Raw genomic sequence first — 19423 nt, 5'->3', positions numbered from 1 at the left:
AGGATTAGTTGGGCGTAAGTCCGGGTACCCCAAATGAATAATAAAAAAAAAAAGTTAAAAGTTTCAATATCTATTTAATGATAAATTTATTTATTAAAAATCATTATACTTATTTATTGATAATTAGTTAGAACATATATATACTAAAAAAAATTATTTAATTAAGTTTACGAGGCATATCTGGTTTCATTTATTTTAAATTTTATAGAAATAAGAGTCACTCGAGTCACCTCTCGATAACAATGTATTTGACTATTATATATATATATATATATGTGCAAACGAACTCAAATGTGAAAACAAGGGAAAAAGCGAGAAGGGAAGGAGCTACGTTTGCATTCCCGACAGAGACTATTTAGAGGCTCCCAAACACGTGTGCTCTCACTTCTCACTATCGTATTCTCTCTGCTGCTTCAGCGAACGGAAGCCCCCAAATTCAGCAAAAATCCATTTTCCATCGCGCCCAGAGAAACATCGAAAGCTAATTGAACTAGTAAAGAATTTCCGGAGAGAAATCGGTGTATCTAGATGAATACTGGGATGGGATGGATTTGATCTTCTGAAAAGGGGTCCCCTTTTGCGGCTGTTTGCTGCCGGAGACTCCAGATTGCAGCAGCGAAATGGTCGCCGGAAACACGCCGGACTGGCTTCCCGATGGCTGGACTCAGAAGGTCAAAGTCACGAACGGCGGCCGCAAAGTGAAGGTATTATAATTTATCGAGTTCGTTTCGTGGTGTTCCTAGGGTTTTTGGGTTGTAGCTGAGACTTGGTGCTGAAATTGCGGGAGTTGGTAACTAGGGTACTCGTATGTGCTGGTCTTTGAGAAAGTTGTTGGAATTAACGATTGAGGAGGTTGCTGGTTTGATACGATATTTTTGGTTTTTAATTACCTGCTTGTTTGAAGTGATCTTTCGCTTTTACTGGCCGTGCTACTTTGATTGTACTAGTGGTGAACGCGAGCGACGCCCTAGGGAAATTTGTGCAAAATTTGGTTTACATCTACTAGTGGTGAAGTGATCTTTCGTTTCTGTGTTTACATCTACTCTTGCAAAATTTGGTATGAACCTCTGTGCAAGCATGTAACTTTGATTTCTGAGCTATGATTATCATTTCGGCAATAGGTCTCTTGTCTTCATGTTGCTTTGATCCGCATTTATGGAACTTTTGGGTTATCTATTTCCCGACGAGTATGCTATTGAGAAATGTTGTTTGCTGGAGTCCTTGAATACATAAATACATATTGTTTTGTTACTGCTCATAAGTAGTGGAAGGTAATAACATTATTTTTTTCCCTAATCTGAAATAAAGCACAAGGCAAAAGAAGCAATTTCATTGATGGTGAGTTCCTAGCCTCCAGTTGCTCTTTTGGCTCCTTGCTTGTACTTTTCCACCAAATTCGGCATCCCAATTGCTTGGATGGATTTATTGCCTTGAGTTGGTCAAATATTAAAGTCATATTGCTGTGTCTCCTTGATGTCATTATACATATTGGGAGGATCCTAGTTGATGTAGTCTTTCTAAAAAACTTAGTAAGCTGCAGCCTACTGTTGTTTTCCCGTAATAAGGTTGGAGTGGTACCTATTGGAGATAAGATGTTTGAAAAATGATTAAGATGTTCGGACATGTGAAAAAAATACCAATAGATGTATGTGCCCGTGGACGGGTCCTGATATCCCATGCACTTAGTCTTCGTTGCAGTTCAACACGAAGTCCTGTTGGAAACTTCCTTTCCTTTTGTCATCTTTTTGATACATGGGCACGTACTTAATCAATTTAGTAATCTAGGACTCATACTTTCCTGCATTTTGAATTTTTTTTTGCATTGAAGACTCGAAGAGTTACTTAAACTTTTCCCATGTGATCGTATTGGACTGTCTCAAATTCGTTTCCCCACCTTCCCACCTCATCTTCCAACATAAACCACACACACTTTACCTTTTGTTCAACAGAATAGTCCAGGTGGTCCAGTATTTTCTCCTTCTGCTCGAAGTAATATTCGCTAACATTGGGGTCAGCATTATCATCTCTTTTAAACACTGGCTTTTGCATCCTCCTATATTGCTCCAGTTTGCTGGGTTCACTTGGGCTTCCACCCTGAATAACCTCCAGCATGTTTTCCACGATCTACTTCACTTGATCGATACGGAACTGGTTCTCGTTAGGTGCCTGAGCTTTTTCTATTTGACCCTCGACTTCCATTTACATTCCCATTTCCATCTTTTTTTCTCATGTCCTGGTGTTGTGGGAATAACTATTCTTTCTCCATGTGGTCTTACAACCTATTATCTCTACATGGTCTTGAGATACTATTCAATCTAACAACTTTATCATTCTTCTCATTTGTATGCTTTGCTCCACTTCTTTTAGACAAGGATGTCTACAAAGTATAAAATTATTAGTTTTTTTAAAAAGAATTACTAAGATGTTGCATCGTAATATTTATTTATCCACAGGTATTGAATAGCACTGCAAATTCATTCCATCTCCTTTTCATAGCTCCTTCATTTACCAGTACCTTTTGGTCTTTGTCTTTTATATACTTCATTTTGGTTAAAATATTTTGTTCTTCTTCCTCATATCGTAGCCAACTTAGTCTTTTGTCTCAATACAAATTTTCATATTCTCTTAACCTTGCTTCACTGATGGCATGCTTTGCTTCCTTTTTTGCTAAAATATACATTTTCAAAATTTTGCTCATCAGGGCATGCATGCCAAATCTGGTAGCAAATTTTCTTGTTTTGATTTATTCATTTCTTTCTTATACCTCTGCACTACACTACCATGACTCCTTTTCCTTTCAACTAACCTAGAACAATTTTTGTTGTTTTTGAATTATATTAGCCATTGCATGCCACATTAGATTTGCCTCAGCTTCCCCAGTTTAATCTCTTCTATCATAACTTTTTTTCCTGGAAGTAACTTGCTTTTGCATTTCAAATCGAATCATTTGATTTTTGGGTTTCACTTCTTATCAGTCTTCGTCCTGCATTTTTTGTTATGGAAGTTGATAACAATAAGCTTTTGTTGAGTGGTTAGCCGTTCTCTCGCTAACTTACAATCCTTACATGACAAGCTACCCTTTGGCCTCATAAGGAAGAAGTCTATTTGGGTAGTTGATAAGCTACTTTTACATGTGATAAAATGTTCATCCTGTTTCTTGGGAACGGTACGTAGATATAATGAGATCGGATGCCAAGGAAAAATCCAACAACAGTTTTTTCCTCATTATGTCTTTCTCCAAAGCCATGACCTCCATATACATTTTTACTCATTAACTTTTTTAGCTACATGACTATTCAAGTCAGCTCCTACAATGATCTTTTTGTAGGTATTTGTTGCAACTACCTATCTAAATCCTTTCAAAAATTTTCCATTATCTCTTCTTCCAATCCAACTTTGGTGCATATGCACTGACAATATTCTTAACATTTTGCCCTTCTCACTACAATCTCCACGATACATTTCTATATTCACAAATTGCACCATCTTGGGGGTGTGGGGAAAGAAAGAGTTGCCATCCTTTTAATGCAAATCTATATTTTGCTTGGCAACAAGTTGCCTGATGTACTAATGAGCATATGCGACACCGTCTCGATAAATTGTTGGGGGAAAGAGAGCTATCCTCTGCACTTTTCTATTTTAGCTACAAGTAAATTTTTCCCAATAAATTCCAGTTATAGCTGTGAGCTTTTGCTGGAATTATGCTCAATTAAGACTGATCTGGCCTTGATCCTAGAATATTCTAGGATCAGTGTTTTATGTAAATATAGAAAGTTAATAATGTAAATTAGGATGCTGTCAATTATTTCTTTTCTTTTTTGCTAATAATCCTCTACTTAAAAGAGGATGTTGTTCACATTTATTTAAATTAATCAAGACATTTTGGTCTGTGATAATTTCTAAGTTGGTATCAAAGCCAAACTAAATTATAGCTGTACATTGTGAAAAACCCTAGGTTGCCCTATCATTCCTCTACGATCACCAAGCCACCGACACCACTCCATCGGCCATCCTAAGTCGCCGCTGATCTTAGATCCATCGGTGCCATCACCAGACATCGTCGATGCTGCCGACCGCTTGCGATCTTTGTGCCTTGACTGCCATTCGCCATCAGCCGCTAGCTGCCGCCCTTACACCGACAGCCACTTCCCAGATCTTGTCAACCCGTTTCTTCCTCCTTAGCCATGTCCGAAGTCACTTTTGAAACCACTGCACACCCTGCTGCTGCTGCCCCAACAAAAATGCCAGTGACCCAACCAACCTATTCTGTCCAAATCACCACTATCCGCTTAAATGGTGATAATTTTCTTCGTTGGTCTCAGTCAATCCGAATGTATATCCGTGGGCAAGAGAAAATTGGCTATCTTATCGGGGACAAGAAGGAACTTGCAGCGGATGACTCATCACATTCCATTTGGGATGCTGAAAACTCCATGGTAATGACATGGCTGGTCAATTCCATGGATGAAGATATCAGTTCCAATTATATGTGCTATCTTATTGCAAAGGAATTGTGGGATAATATAAATCAAATGTACTCTGACTTGGGGAACCAATATTAGGTTTTTGAATTGACTTTGAAACTGGGAGAGATTCGACAAGGAGATGATTCTGTCACTAAGTACTTCCATTCTTTGAAGCGATTGTGGCAAGATCTTGATCTCTTCAACACGTATGAGTGGAAATCTACAAATGATTGCAATCACCACAAGAAACTAGTTGAAGATAGCCATATTTACAAGTTTCTTGCTGGTCTCAATATCGAGTTCGATGAAGTGCGAGGAAGGATCATTGGCCGGTCTCCCCTTCCCCCCTATCGGTGACGTATTTGTTGAAGTTAGAAGAGAAGAAAGCCGAAGGAGTGTCATGCTAGGAAAAAAGATTATTGGTGAGTCACTTGAAAATTCTGCCTTAATTACTAATGCTACTGCCTACAAGGTTGCAAATTACCAGTGTAAGAGTGATGAGCGACCTCGGGTTTGGTGTGACCATTGCAACAAGCCATGCCATACTCATGAGACTTGTTGAAAAATTCATGGTAAACCTGCCAATTGGAAGAGTAGTCAGCAAGGAGAAAATAGCCACTGTAGGGTTCCTACTACCAATGGGGTTGATATTGGTCCCTTCAACAAAGAGCAAATTGATCAACTTTTGTAGCTGTTAAAATCCAATTCTTCATCTGGTGTTCTTAGTGTTTCCTTGTCACACACAGATAGAAAACCTAATGCCCTTTCTTGTCTTCATATCTCTCCATGGGTTATAGATTTTGAAGCCTCCGATCAAATGACTAGTTCTTCTCATTTCTTTAATACCTATACTCCTTGCTCTGGAAATGAAAAAAATCAGAATCGCCAATGGTAGTTTCTCACCTATTGCAGGCAAATGACTTATTAAACTGATTGAGAATATTAATCTCACTTTTGTCTTTCATGTTCCTAACTTAGATTGCAATCTTTTATCTGTCAATAAACTGTACAAAGATTCTAACTATCGGGCTACTTTCTTTGACTCTCATTGTGTTAGACTTTGGGGACGATGATTTGGCGTGCTAGGATGATTGAAGGTCTTTACTACTTTGATGATATCTCTGTTGGTAATAAAAAAGCTTAGGGCTTTAGTAATACTAGTTCAATTCCTGTTCCAGACACAATTATGCTATAGCATCTTAGACTAGGTCATCCTAGTTTTGCCTATTTGAAACGTTTATTTCCTGAATTGTTTAAAGGAATGGATTATTCCCTTTTTCAATGTGATAGTTGCATCTTGGCAAAAAATCATTGTTCTACATATTTACCAAAACCTTACCAAGCGTCCAAACCTTTTTATATAATTCGTAGTGATGTTTGGGTCCATATAAAATTTCTTCTCTTTCTGGCAAACGGTGGTATGTTACCTTTATTGATGATCATACACGTTTGTGTTGGATTTATTTGATGCACAAAAAATCTGAAGTTGAATACTTATTCAAAATTTTTACATTATGATTGAAAATCAATTTCAAACCAAAATTGGTATTTTACACTCTGATAATGGTACCGAGTATTTTAACGAGCACTTGGGGGATTTTTTGAAAGTAAAAGGTATTCACCACACATCTACTTGTTGAAATACTTCTCAACAGAATAGCATTGCTAAACGTAAAACAAGCATTTACTCAAAGTCGCTCGTGCCATAATGTTTTCTATGCATATTCCAAAATATTTATGGGATGAAGCTGTTTTGACGATGTCCTATTTGATAAACAGGATACCCACTAAAGTGTTAAAAGTACAAAACACCTCTTGAGTGCCTAAAAGAAGTTTTTCCCAACACTCGGTTACATTCGGATCTTCCTATCAAAGTTTTTGAATATACTGTGTATGTTCATATCCCTAATCAATTTCATTCCAAACTTGACCCTAGGGCTGTCAAATATGTTTTTTTGGGTTATGTCTCACATAAAAAAGGCTATAAGTGTTATGATCCTCGCACAAAAAAAAAAAAAAATTCAATATCAGTATGGATGTTTCGTTTTTTGAAAAACAACCTTATTTTATCCAAAATTCTCTTCAAGGGGAGAAACATGAAGTCAGTGTTTTAAAAATCGGCCTAGGCGGCCCTTGTAGGCGCCGGCCCGATTAATCGAGCTGGCGGCGAAGCCTAGTTGCCTAGGGCGCCTAATTTTTGTGTTTAAATTTTACCTTTCGTCGATTCCAAAGCCTCTTTTACTCCTCTCAGCCGTCGCCCTCTCATACTGCTCTTAGCCGTCGCCCTCTCATACTCCTCTCTGCCAAGGCCGCCACTGCCTCAATGCCGTTGGTACCTCCTCGCTGCCTCGAGCTCCATCGCGACCTCCTCATCGCCTCTACGCTATCAAACTCCATCCTTGCTGCCGTGTCCTCGCCGCGTCAACGCCGCCGTCGCCGCTGTCAAGCTCCATCTCTGCTTCCGCTTTTGACCCCCCCTCTCTCTCGCTCGCGTGCGCACTGGCGCTGTTGGATCTCTCTCTCTCTCTCTCTCTCTCTCGTTGTTGGGGTTAGTATTAGGGTTTATTATGTTATTTAAATTTTTTTATTTATAGGTTAGATATATATATATTATTTATATGTTAAATATATTAGATATATATATTTCTCTATTTCTATTTATATGTAAATATATATATTTCTATTTATATATATTAGATATATATATTTTCATGCCACTTTTAACTATGATTTAATTAAAAATAACATTAAGTTACATCATAAAATTAAAAAATATAAAAAAAAATCAACAGTTTTTCTAAGCCCGCTTAGGCCCCGCCTAGGCGCTAGGCCCCAGCTTGGGGCCCGACTAGCGCCTAGCGTGTTTTAGAACGCTGCATGAAGTTGAAGATATTTTTTGGGATGTTTCTGATCCACTTCTAAATGCAATTTGTCCTACTTAAGAATCACATGTTTCTGATAATGGTCACTTAGGAGATTCTGATTCTTTGGTACAAAGTGAAGGGGTTTCTCGTGCAGGGGGAGAAGTACTACAAACTGATTATCACGATCCGAATTTTGAGATTCAGGTTTATATTAGGCAGAGATTTCATCAAAGGAACAAAGATCTGAATGTCAACTCTACACAAAACCAGTTTGAAAACCCGAACAATGGCACTGTAAGTTCAGAAAATCCCATTTCAACATCTAGTTTGCTTCCTTCAACTATACCCAATAGTTCCCCAGTTGATTCTTCAACTATTATCAATTATTCACCTACTATTCCTGATCTTGATGTTCCTATAGCAATTAGGAAAGGTGTCGGAAGTTGCACTAAACATCCTATTGCTAAATAGCTCTCTTACCACAGACTATCAAAAAATCATAAAGCTTTCACATCTAGGATTTCACACTTGTTTGTTCTAAGAAATATATAGGAAGCTTTGGATGATCTGAATTGGAAATTAGCAGTCATAGAGGAGATAAATGCTCTAAGGTGAAGTGGCACTTGGGAGATAGTCTATCTGTCCAAAGGCAAGAAAATAGTAGTGTGTAAATGGGTGTTTACAATAAAGTGTAAGGTTGATAGGAGTGTTGATAGGTTCAAAGCCAGGCTGGTGGCTAAATCCAGACTCATGGGATTGACTATTAAGAGACCTTTGCTTCTGTTGCTAAAATAAACTCTATCAGAGTCCTGTTGTTTCTTGCAGTAAATTCAGATTGGCCTCTACACCAGTTTAATGTAAAAAATGTGTTTCTTAATGGTGATCTTGAAGAGGAGGTCTTCATGAGTTTCCCTCCGAGATTCGAAAAGAAATTTGGGAGTGACAAAGTATGTAGACTGAAGAAATCCCTATACGGTCTCAAACAGTTACCGAGAGCATGGTTTGAACGCTTTGGAAAGACAATTACCAATTATGGCTTCCTTCAAAGTCAGGTAGATCACACTATATTTTATAAACACTCAAAAGATAGTAAAATTGCAATTTTGATTGTTTATGTTGACGATATTATTTTAACTGGTGATAATGAGACAGAGTTAGCAGCCCTCAAGAAGAAACTTGCGAAGGAGTTCCAAATTAAAGACCTGGGAATCCTAAAATACTTTCTTGGAATGGAGTTTGCAAGATCCAAAGAAGGTATTTTTGTCAATCACAGAAAATATGTACTCGATCTTCTTGGAGAAACAGGTTTACTCGGTTGCAGGGTGTCGGAGACTCCCATCGAGCCTAATGTGAAACTACAGGCTGCTAAAGCTGAAGAAGTGAAGGACATGGAACAATATTAAAGACTTGTGGGCAGGTTAACCTATTTGTCTCATACGCGATCTGATATTTCTTTTGCAGTTAGTATGGCAAGTCAGTTTATGCACTCACCAGGGCTAGAGCATTTCGAGGTGGTTTACAGAATCTTAAGATATCTAAAAGGGACACCTGACAAAGGGTTACTATTCAAGAAACATGGTCACCTGTGAGTTGAGATCTACACTCATGCAGATTGGACAGGAAGTGTTGATGATAGGAGATCTATTTCGGACTACTGTTCTTTTGTTGGGGGAAATTTAGTCACCTGGCGAAGCAAAAAACAAAATGTGGTGGCTAGAAGTAGTGCAGAAGCAGAGTTTAGAGCTGTTGCCCATTGAATTTATGAGGGAATGTGGATCAAACGAATACTTGAAGAGCTAAAGTTTTCTCATTCAATATCTATAAAAGTCTATTGTGACAACAAGGTTGCCATCTCTATAGCTCATAATCTAGTGTTGCATGACTGTACAAAACATATAGAGGTGGACAAATATTTCATCAAGGAGAAGATCGATGCTGGAATAATATGGCATGCCATCCTTTCCAACAACTGAACAAATTGCTGATGTTCTGACTACTAAGGGTCTACATAAGAAGCAGTTTGATAAACTTATTGGTAAGCTAGCTATGGAAGACATCTACAAATCAACTTGAGGGGGAGTGCTGGAATTATGCTCAATTAAGACTGATCTGGCCTTGATTCTAGAATATTCTAGGATCAGTGTTTTATGTAAATATTATGTAAATATAGAAAGTTAATAATGTAAATTAGGATGGTAGGATGTTGTCAATTATCTCCTTCCTTTTTTGCTAATAATCCTCTCCTTAAAAGAGGATGTTGTACACATTCATTTAAATTAATCAAGATATTTTGGTCTATGATAATTTCTAAGTGCTTTTAATACACTTAACCAAAGCTGCCATCCTTGATTGGTGGCTTTTTTTCTAATTCATAATGCATGGATAAAAATAAATTTTAAATTCTGCAAAGAGGTATATAAAGCTTGCATAAATTTGCAGATGAAAAGATTAATTATTTAATATCTGGAACAGGGGAAGGGAGAAAGAGAGAGAAATGACCATTTTCTAATTCATAACAATTTCTAGATAAATGTATGAAAATGGTTTGAATTTTCCATGAACTTAGATATTAGGAACGACTTTGGGAAGGGTATTACCTTGGCATGTTAAAATCCTAGTCATGCTATCAATGTTTGAGTGGTCTGGTAAGAGCCAAAATATGCTTAGTGGATTTATTTCATTTACTTAACTTTTCATTGATTGCATCTTAACATGTTCTCCCTTTGTTCTATATTATTATTATTATTCTTGTTATCATTTTGACTATATTGTCGTTCTTCCCTTGGGCGATATGCAGACCTCTTAGTATGGTTTAGGTGGCTGGTAGGCCAAATGTTTGGTGTATTATTGTATCGGTTGTGCCAAAATTGAACATGTGAAGCCGTTATTCCTGCAAGTACATTCCTTTGTATAATTTGCAATTTTTTTGGTTCTATCATTGTTTTTTTCTTCTTTTTTTTTTGGTGGCAATTTGGCCAATTGACCATCAGGGTTGCATATTTAATTAAACCAGTATGAAACTTCCTAATTTTGAAAGATCTTCATTATTCTACATCTTTTAATAATTTGAAAATTTTAATAACATAACGTAGTTGCTTCCTAATATTGCTTGAATGGATCAGATGCTATTTATCTTATTGTGCTATATGCATATGTTTTTTTCACGTGATTATTTATTCTGTTATTGCAGTTTTATATTGATCCGCTGACTGGGTGCAAATTCTACTCAAAGCTGAAGGTTTCTGATTATCTTAGAACCATAAAGCGGAATAGCTGCACATCCCAACAGAAGAAAATGGATGTTGACTCTGTTTGTGTATGTTGACAAGAATCATAGCACTCTCAAGTTATAATATCATTTGATGTCATGCCTGAATGCATTAATATTTAATAGCACATTATTTGCATTACCATTGGATATTTAGTGTTTACAGCAAGCTCATATCATTTATCAGGTCAAATCTTAATTTCACAATAATCATATTAAATATGTGATAGGTGTTGATTAAATAATCAAAGTTTCAATAATTAGTGTGAGTCCAATCTCAGCCTGCTCGGGGAGGTCTCCACCAAAAGCTTCATTTTTATCTGCTTGCAACTTGAAAGAGAAGCCTCTTTCATATTCTAGAAACAAGCCTATTTTCATCCTGGTGAAATTTGCCTTTCCATTTTTTGTGTGTTCTAGGAAGTTAATATTGTAGAATATAGTTGAGAAAATTTGACTTGATTTTGCAATTAAGGAATTGGTGTTTCTTACATAGCCATAAGCACATTTTACCAATATTCTTATTAGAATCTGCTGTCTTTTCAGCTTAACATGCGTGAATTAAATGGATTGAACAGCCCTCTGAAGCTAGGGGAGTCTCAGAAGGTGAAAACTCTGAAGCTTACAAATTCTACATCAACATGGGAGCAAGTGGGATCTAGCAATCAGTCTGAGAAAAAGGTTTTGTTCCATAGTTAGTTGAGATAAATTTGATAAGACAGCATTTTCATATGCTTAATCCAAGATCAAGCTCTGATTTTCAAGTGATATTCTAGGGTGTGGTCGAGAGGGTTAACCCTGACGGGCTACCTCCTGGATGGATAAAAGAACTTAGAGTTCAGAAGAAGGACAATAAAACCAGAAAAGACCCGGTCTGAATTTCTTCTTCCATCATTTATTAGCACTTGAATTCATATTTTTCTTATTTCCTTTTCTGTGGTCCCCTTCTCCCCCCCCACCAAAAAAAAAAAAAAATTGTACAAGCACTATGTGAGTTGGTATAGATGGATATCTTGCTTTGGTTGCATGGTCAATTACTAAGAGTTTTTTTGAGTACTGTACTTTCGGTCGTAGAATTTTTTGAGACTTATGAATGAATTTTGATGGAGATCTATTACTACAGTACTACACGGATGCTGTAAGTGGATATGTATTTTTCTCCCATAAAGACGTTTTGCGCTATCTGGAAACTGGAGACTTAAACAGCTGTGCCACCAAACCAAGGAAGAGGGATGAACTGGGATTTTTAAATGAAGAGACTTCTGTAAGTTATATCTTCCTTGGTGCCCCAACTAATAGTTCAATTTTTTCTATAGCTGACTCTCTTCATTACTGCTCTTAAATTACTCTGTTCTATTGAAATTGCAACAAAAGTAAATGATTGCTCAGTGGTATTTTTGCATTCGTATCATGTTCATTGAAGCACTAGTTTAACTAAAGGAGGATTAATGTCTATTTCTGTTCCTATATGATTAATTATCTTGTGAAACTTTAAAATGTTGGAAAGATGTGGCCATCTTGTACAAAATTGCTTTGAAGCAATGGATTGTTAATTACTTAAGAGTATGTTCATACTATAAAGGCACATGCATTATACTATATCAGAGGTAAATCTGTGCTCAAAAGTTTCTGTTATGCATGCCATGTGAAATTCAGTTAATCTTTTGAATTTATTAGAGGCGCATTTTGGTTTTCTAAAATATGTTGTAAATTTTTTGAATGATTGGATCCTGGAAATAGGGTTGAGCTGGGATTCTACTTGTCACTAATATGGAGCCACCAGATTTAAGGGGGAATAGAGAGACTGAACCAGCCTGGAGGAGGTTGATAGAGAATTCAGCAGAGTGACAATAGGTTGAATGTGTGTCGTTCTCTTTGTTAATCTATCTATTTGTTTATAGTTGAAGAAAATAAAAATGACCTTCCTATGAAAGTCAGGGTAGAGTGGTTGTGTCATCCATGAAATATTGAAAAATGAGGTCCTAACAACCTTCCAATGAAAGTCAGTCTAGGGTGGTTGTGTCATTCCATGAAATCTTGAAAGAGGTTTGTAAGGGTTCCATTATGCCATGTGGCAATCTGGTTAATTGGCCAACGTTTGAGGTGATTACTTGGATGCCTTTTATCTCTATTTCAAACTAGTTATGGACCAAATTCCTCTTATTAGAGGGATAAGTGACGTAGGGTGAGATGAAAGTTTTCTACTATTTTTTAACTCTTCATAGTCTGTAACTTGTGTTTTATCAGTGTTACGAGTAAAGATTGCCTGCTGAATGCATGAGCCACGGTATTGGAATATCCACATTTGTATTTCAAGAAAAAATTGAACTCATCAAAAAATGAATTCAACTTAGCATGTTTGTTGTTAAGCTACTTGGAGTTTAAATATTGCAATGCTTGATAATTCCGATAAACCACAAATGCCCGGTAAGACAAATAATCCCGCCAATGATGAAGTGCTTACATGAAACCATAAAAATCACAAGTAGAATAAAGCATTTAGACTCGTAAATTCTCACTAAAAAGCTTTACTGGCTTCCCATCTTGACTAAGAATTGCCCCAATACTTGTATGTGATGAAATCATATTTTGGGTTGGCAAGGGGTGGGGCCACTACCTCATCCGACCTGTTTACAAATCACCCTGTTTAATCCCAATTCACTACCAAATCCGCCTGTCTATCCTACCCAATTTACCCAGTTATAACCTATTTATTGCCCATTTAATCCACTGCTGGCCAAATCCACCCACGCTATACAAAGCATTGCTTGCTAGAATATCCTATTTTACATTATTTATGAATTCCCGATTTTACCCCTTATAAATTCCAATGGGTTAATTTATAACTAGTTTAGCTTAAAATTTAAAAATATGAAACAATTATATCATCTAATGTTTTCAAGTCATCTGTAATTATTAAGAATTAAAAAATACATAATTTAAAAAATTACCGTATTTTAAAGTAATTATCATATTTAGCTTCAATTATTTGTTGATTATTTCTTCTTATAATTGTTTTGATGTAAATTACTATTTACTATTTATCCATACATTAATACAAATCAAAATAATTAGCTGGTTCTAGCTGTCAGAGTTATGCTGACTCCACTGTAGATGGACATATCTTATCCCTAGACTTCATTGCAATGGTCCCTTCATACTAAATATACCCGGTGCAGTTACTGAGGGGGTAACCTGGCCTCTCCCCCAGTAGTTGTGAAACTAGATTCTCTCTTGTGCCACATATTCATGCTAATAGCATAAATTTTTTTCTCAATTATATCAATTTTTCGAACTCATGATCTCAATTTATTTCCACGATTTTAGGATGCCATATAATATCTAACTAAACATTGAGAATTTAGTATTCATGTAAAACATGTTTCGCACATGTATGAGAATAATTTCCAAAACACACACATATGTATATCACCGAAATAACCACTCACCCAATCCTTGTATAATACTTTCCAAAGATGTAGTCCAACAATAATTTATTTACCTGAGTCCTTTTCTTCTTTCTCTCAAGAACCACAGCGCAACAACCTTCTTTGTTGCTCTCCCTCTTTCTCTCTCAAACACGTGCTCACACACTCCATTCTTCTATTTGGCAGTTGCTCAAACCAAATCCTCCTCTAATTTGTGTTTCTGAAAATTGCCCACCCAATTCCTAATCTATTTTGGATTTTTCTAGTATTCTACATTGTCATTTTTGGGTGTTTCAGCTTATGTGCAATTTCTGGGCAATGTTAACTTGAATTCTTGTTTGCTTGCTAGTGCCAAAATTGGAAGGGTGTTATCAGGCTAGTGTCTTGGTCGTAGCACAGACGTTTGATATCCCCAATTCAGGATGAAAACAAGTGGCCAAGGTCAAGTGACCTTGTTCTCAAGGGACTAAGTGCTACACATTTGCTTAATTGTGATTCTTATTTTAAATTTGCTGGCGCATCTTTGCTTAATTGACTGTGGTTTTTAAAATTGCAACTTAACCTGATGTGTAAATTTGAAAACTTGGTTGCCTAGAGAATGAGGATGTTATAGATGTGGGGACATTTTTTTTACTAATCTTGCTAGGACTATATTTCTTAATACTGGAATTTTAAGTGTTCAAAATAAAGTTTTAAATTCCAACCGCGATGATATCATGGTTTCTGGAACTTTGCTTGAAGCTGCTGTGCTTTGTTTCCTCAATAACATTATATTGTTGGATTTTGCTATATTTTCATTCTTCAACATTAATATGGCAATTGCAAGGACACTATAAATCTGGAGTGGCCAAAAGATATGAGAAAAAAGCATATCTGAAACTTAATCTTTTGCAACATTGTTAACTGGTTTAACCTCAATAAGGGTGATGTATTATCCTAAGTTCTCTACTCTCACTTGCAATCTCTGAAAACTAAAGTCCAGTTTATGGCCTGGTTCGTCATTTGTTGCAATAATTGCCACGTGCATGTGAAACCTGTCTACAATTCAGTTTGACATACTTTTGGCGCCCGTTAATTCATTAGGCATTCTAATGGATGAGAAGTTCCAACTGTTTGACAATATCTGTGTCTGTTTGTTCAAAGGTACCATCTACAACTATGAAGCAGAAGTTAGGGCACCATGCAACCAGAAGAGAACTTTTCTCAGGTTAGAGATCAATGAATGGTACCCTTGTCTGTGGTTTGTGTTTTATTGGATGTAGCTTCCTAATTCAGGACAAGTCAAACGGGTGGTTGGATAACTGACACGGTTAGAATTACTTGCCTCTGAGATAAGTTTAGTGCTGCAGGTACAGAAAATAGCGTTGCAAGCAGCTCAAAAACAATGGATGCTGAGGGGTTACTGAAAAGGCAAACTACAAGTGTGTCTGCTGATGTAATGACCGCTGCAACTCCTACTGCTGAGACTTCTAAAGGGAAAAGTTCACTTGATAATGTAGTTGAGTGTGCTGAGACAAGGGTTAGTAATGATCCTAGCAGCTTATTGCCAAGTGCTGAAGGCTCTAAAAGGAAACTGGGCGCTGAAAATGGATCTCTTTTTGTTCCCTCTACTGATATCATAGGAGGGGAGAATGGTGAAGATAATGGCTTGGACAATAATAGAGAGACAGACTCTAGGAAATCAAAGAATAAGAAGGCACGCATATTTCCTTGTAGGACTTCCAAACGGCTTGCTGGGCTGAAACCTGAGATGGTGGGCAACTTGGCGTTTAGTGAGCAAGCTCTAAGAACTGCAGATAAAACATCTGGTCAAAACGAAGGAAAACCATCTCTGGGGACACTTGACAATGTAGCGCATACCAGTCCTCAGCAATTTCAGTCTGTTTCAAAGACACAGATTGCAGATCGTGGTTTAAGAGATGCAGAGGCTCAATCAATTGATCTGTCGGACAGAAGCAAGAAATCTTTGGAGGACCAAGTTGTTCCAGATGACCAACCTGCAAGGCATGAAACTGTGAAGAAAGATGAGGAAAATATCAAATCTCAACACCTTTATCCTTTTGGGGATTCTTGGTCAGATCCATGCCTAGAATTTGCATATAAGACTCTTACAGGGGCAATAACTGTTGAGGATGATCATGCTATCCGAGGTCACTTCCAGCAACAGGAAGACTCGTCTAATGTTCAGGAAGGCTCTAGGAGGAAACAAGGTAAGAGAGTTTGTGCTGGAAATGGAACTTTTTCAAGCCCCTTAGCTCAGATCTTACGAGAGGAGAATCTGGAAGAGATTGGCTTGGAAAAGAATAGCAGCCGAAAACCTCTAGCCGACTCTGGCAAATCCAAGAATAAGAAAGAACTTAAATTGCCTTGTAGGTCTTCAAAACGGCTTGCGGGGCACAAACCTGAGATGGTGGCCAACTGGGGGCTAAGTGAGCATGCTATTAGAGCTGCAGTTAGGAACTCGGGTGAAAATGATGCCAAACCAAGCCAAGGGGCCCTTGATAATATAGCTCATAGCTCCCCGCAGCAGTGTCTGACTATTCCAGAGAGACAGATTGCAGACGATGCTTTGATAGGCACAGAAGCTAAATTAGATGGGGAGATGTCAAACAGAAGCAAGAAGCGTTTGGAAGACCAAGTTGTTATGGATAATCCACTGGTGAGGCAGGAAACTGAGAACAAGGATGGGGAAAATATAGAATCGCAGTCCTGCTATCCCTTTGGGGTTTCTTGGTCAGATCCATGTCTAGAATTTGCATTTAAGACTTTGACGGGGGAAATAAATATCGAGGATGATCCTATGTTTCAAGGTCACTTCCACCAACAAGTAAACTCCTCTCATTCTCAGGGTGATACTTGCTTAGGAGTAACAGAAGTTGGCTTGCCCATTGATCTCAATAATGATATTTCATCACTGCCAATAGCCAAGGACTCCAAGAGGGAACAAGACAAGAGAGTCCCAGCTGAAAATGGGGTTGTTTCCACTCCCTCAACTGAGATAATCCAAATGGAGAATCTGGGAAAAAATATCTTGGAAGAAAATATCAATAGAAATGCTCAGACTGGCTCGAGCAAACCCAAGAACAAAAAATTCCTTCAGTTGCCTTCCAGGTCTTCAAAACGACTTGCAGGGATCCAACCAGAGATGGCAATGAACTGGGACTTACGTGAGCAAGCTCTTAGAGCTGCTGCTAGAGGGTCTGGTCGAAGTGAAATGGGACCATCTGCGGAAGCTCTTGATGATGTGGCAAGGAGAACCTCTCAGCAGTGTCAGACTGGTTCAGAGACGGCTACTGCAGATCACACATTGAGAAGCACAGAAGCTCCATCTGATGTTGAGCTGGCAAACAAAAACAAGAGATCTTTGGAGGACCAAGCTGCTCCGGAAGCCCTTGGTAGTGTGGCCAATAGTGCCTCTCACCGATTTCTGTCTCCAGATTATGCTTTCAGAGGCACAGAAGCACCATCAAATGTTCGGCTGACAAACAGAAGGGCAATGTCTCTGGAGGACCAAGCTTCCCCGGAAGCCATTGATATTACGGTCCAACCTAAGCAATTTCAGAGTGTTTTCAAGGCGGATATTGCAGATAATGCTCTGAGATTGAAGGAAGCTCCTTCAAATGTTGAGCTGAAAAGCATCGGCAGGCTTTTGGAGGGCCAAGCTGCCTTGGGATCCCTTGATAATGTGGTTCACAGCATCCCTCTGCAATTTCATCCCGTTCTACAGACGGGTGATCACGCTTGCACAGAAGCTCCATCAAATATTAAGGTGACAAACAGAAGCGAGAAGCCTTTGGAGGACCGAGCTGTTCAAGAACTAGCCCAATCAGTAAGGCAGGAAGCTGAGAAGAAAGATAAGGAAAATCAAGAATCCAAAGTCCTCTATCCATTTGGGGATATTTGGTCCGATCCATGCCTAGATTTTGCATTTAAAACTTTGACAGGAGCAATACCTTTCGAGGATAATCTCCAGTTTCAGAGTTACTTCCAACACGGGGACTCTTCACATTCTCAAGATGAAGATTGCTCTGCAGCACCAAGTTTCAGCATACCCAACTTCTTTCAAACGGATACTTCGTCAAATTCTTCTGCGCCAGGGAAGCCTGTTCCCGCGCCATGGTCATCGATAGATCCTATGTTCCTACCTCCTGGAAATGCCATCTTACCAGGTTGTAGTGGTACTATACCTCAACAGCCTAACTTGGATGGAAGCCAAGGACATCACCATAGAAAGAATTCATGAGGTAGTGTTTTCTGATGGCAATAAGCAACGACAGACCTTAATTTCTAGCTGGGCACTGATCTTGCAGGTGTTAAACTGAACTGCAGAGTGAGTGTATTAACTGAAGCAGTGCCTTTGTAGTATTAGCCATAAGGATTTCTGATCTGTTATGCTTAGTTTGCGCTTGAGATAGATATGCTAGAAGAGCTGGGGTAAAGGGAAATAGATAAAGTGAAAAGGTATTCTTTTATCTGTTCCTGACTTAGATTAAGAATTTCATTATGCACACATGGGTTGGTTACATCTTCAATCATTTCATATGTTGTTTGGAATTCCTGAGTAGAAGACTATGACAATTTTTACGTTGATTGTCAACTATTTAACATGAGATATGAGTTATAAGAGGTTTATAAAAAATATGAATATAAATAAAAATAATTAGCCAGGTAGAATTGAAATACTTCATCTCGCTTATTAGAATTAAAATTTAGTATATTTATCACTACTTAAACATAATTTTTTCTTCTATCTGAGCTTAAAATCAAAAGTTATACCTTTAAATAGTCTTTTAGAGTATAAAATAAGTTTATCTTCATCCTTGTAAAGTGGATACATTAAGTGAACTGAAGCAGAACAGATGTTATGCTTTGTTTTCTATTTTATTTTTAGATTGGAGATGCTATGCTTTGTTAAGAAGGCAGTTTATAAATAGGGTTAGGTTCATCCTAGTTGTTTTATAATGCACAAGTCTGTTTGTTGCATGAATTTTTTTTTCTTCGTAAATCTAATTCTTTTTATAATTATGATAAGAAGATCTTGACAATTTTTATGTTGGTTATTAGTTACCTAACATAAATTATAGATTTTTTATAAAAGATATAAAATTATAGATAAAAATAACTCACGAGTTACAGTTGGTGTAATTGACTTCATCGAGAAGCGTGGTAAAAAAAAAAAAAAAAACCAAATTGCCTAATCTGCTCAATTTATCTGTGGGGTTTGGGAAGAATTGAGTATGGATGGTTAATTTTGGTTTTATAATTCGGCAAATCAATAAAATCAACTACTCACTCTTGAATTAAAACCTAAAAAATCCTTTTGCAAACACTAGTCCAACACCATTTTTAACACAAAAAAACACTCTAGACTACGTTTTAATTTAGATCTTTGAAATGAAG

General features: G+C 37.5%; 1 protein-coding gene across 2 annotated transcripts; it reads left to right on the top strand.

Moving 5' to 3' along the window:
• Positions 1–326: 326 nt before the first annotated feature.
• On the top strand, positions 327–18531 carry LOC127812655 (uncharacterized). 2 transcript variants are annotated; one of them, XM_052353142.1, is made up of 8 exons: positions 7264–8382; positions 8483–9365; positions 10521–10646; positions 11142–11276; positions 11372–11467; positions 11719–11859; positions 15167–15230; positions 15373–18531. In XM_052353142.1, the coding sequence occupies exons 3-8, from the start codon at positions 10626–10628 to the stop codon at positions 18264–18266; spliced, it is 3351 nt and encodes a 1116-aa protein (XP_052209102.1). In that variant the 5' UTR covers positions 7264–8382; positions 8483–9365; positions 10521–10625; the 3' UTR covers positions 18267–18531. The 2 variants fall into 2 exon arrangements, with proteins under 2 accessions (XP_052209101.1, XP_052209102.1); XM_052353141.1 differs by lacking the exons at positions 7264–8382; positions 8483–9365 and adding an exon at positions 327–704.
• The last annotated feature ends 892 nt before the right edge of the window (positions 18532–19423 follow it).

This window comes from Diospyros lotus, chromosome 11 (assembly GCF_014633365.1).
Source record: "Diospyros lotus cultivar Yz01 chromosome 11, ASM1463336v1, whole genome shotgun sequence".
Classification (NCBI taxonomy): Eukaryota; Viridiplantae; Streptophyta; class Magnoliopsida; order Ericales; family Ebenaceae; genus Diospyros; species Diospyros lotus.
The sequence above is the reverse complement of the archived record's forward strand: the minus strand, read 5'-3'. Positions and strand labels throughout refer to the sequence as shown.

Excerpts from the sequence above, each read along its gene's own strand:
- LOC127812655 (XM_052353141.1), top strand. The coding sequence starts at position 621 with ATGGTCGCCGGAAACACGCCGGACTGGCTTCCCGATGGCTGGACTCAG. Across the intron at positions 11,277-11,371 it reads GCAATCAGTCTGAGAAAAAG|GGTGTGGTCGAGAGGGTTAA; the intron begins GTTTTGTTCCAT and ends GTGATATTCTAG. Across the intron at positions 11,468-11,718 it reads ATAAAACCAGAAAAGACCCG|TACTACACGGATGCTGTAAG; the intron begins GTCTGAATTTCT and ends CTATTACTACAG.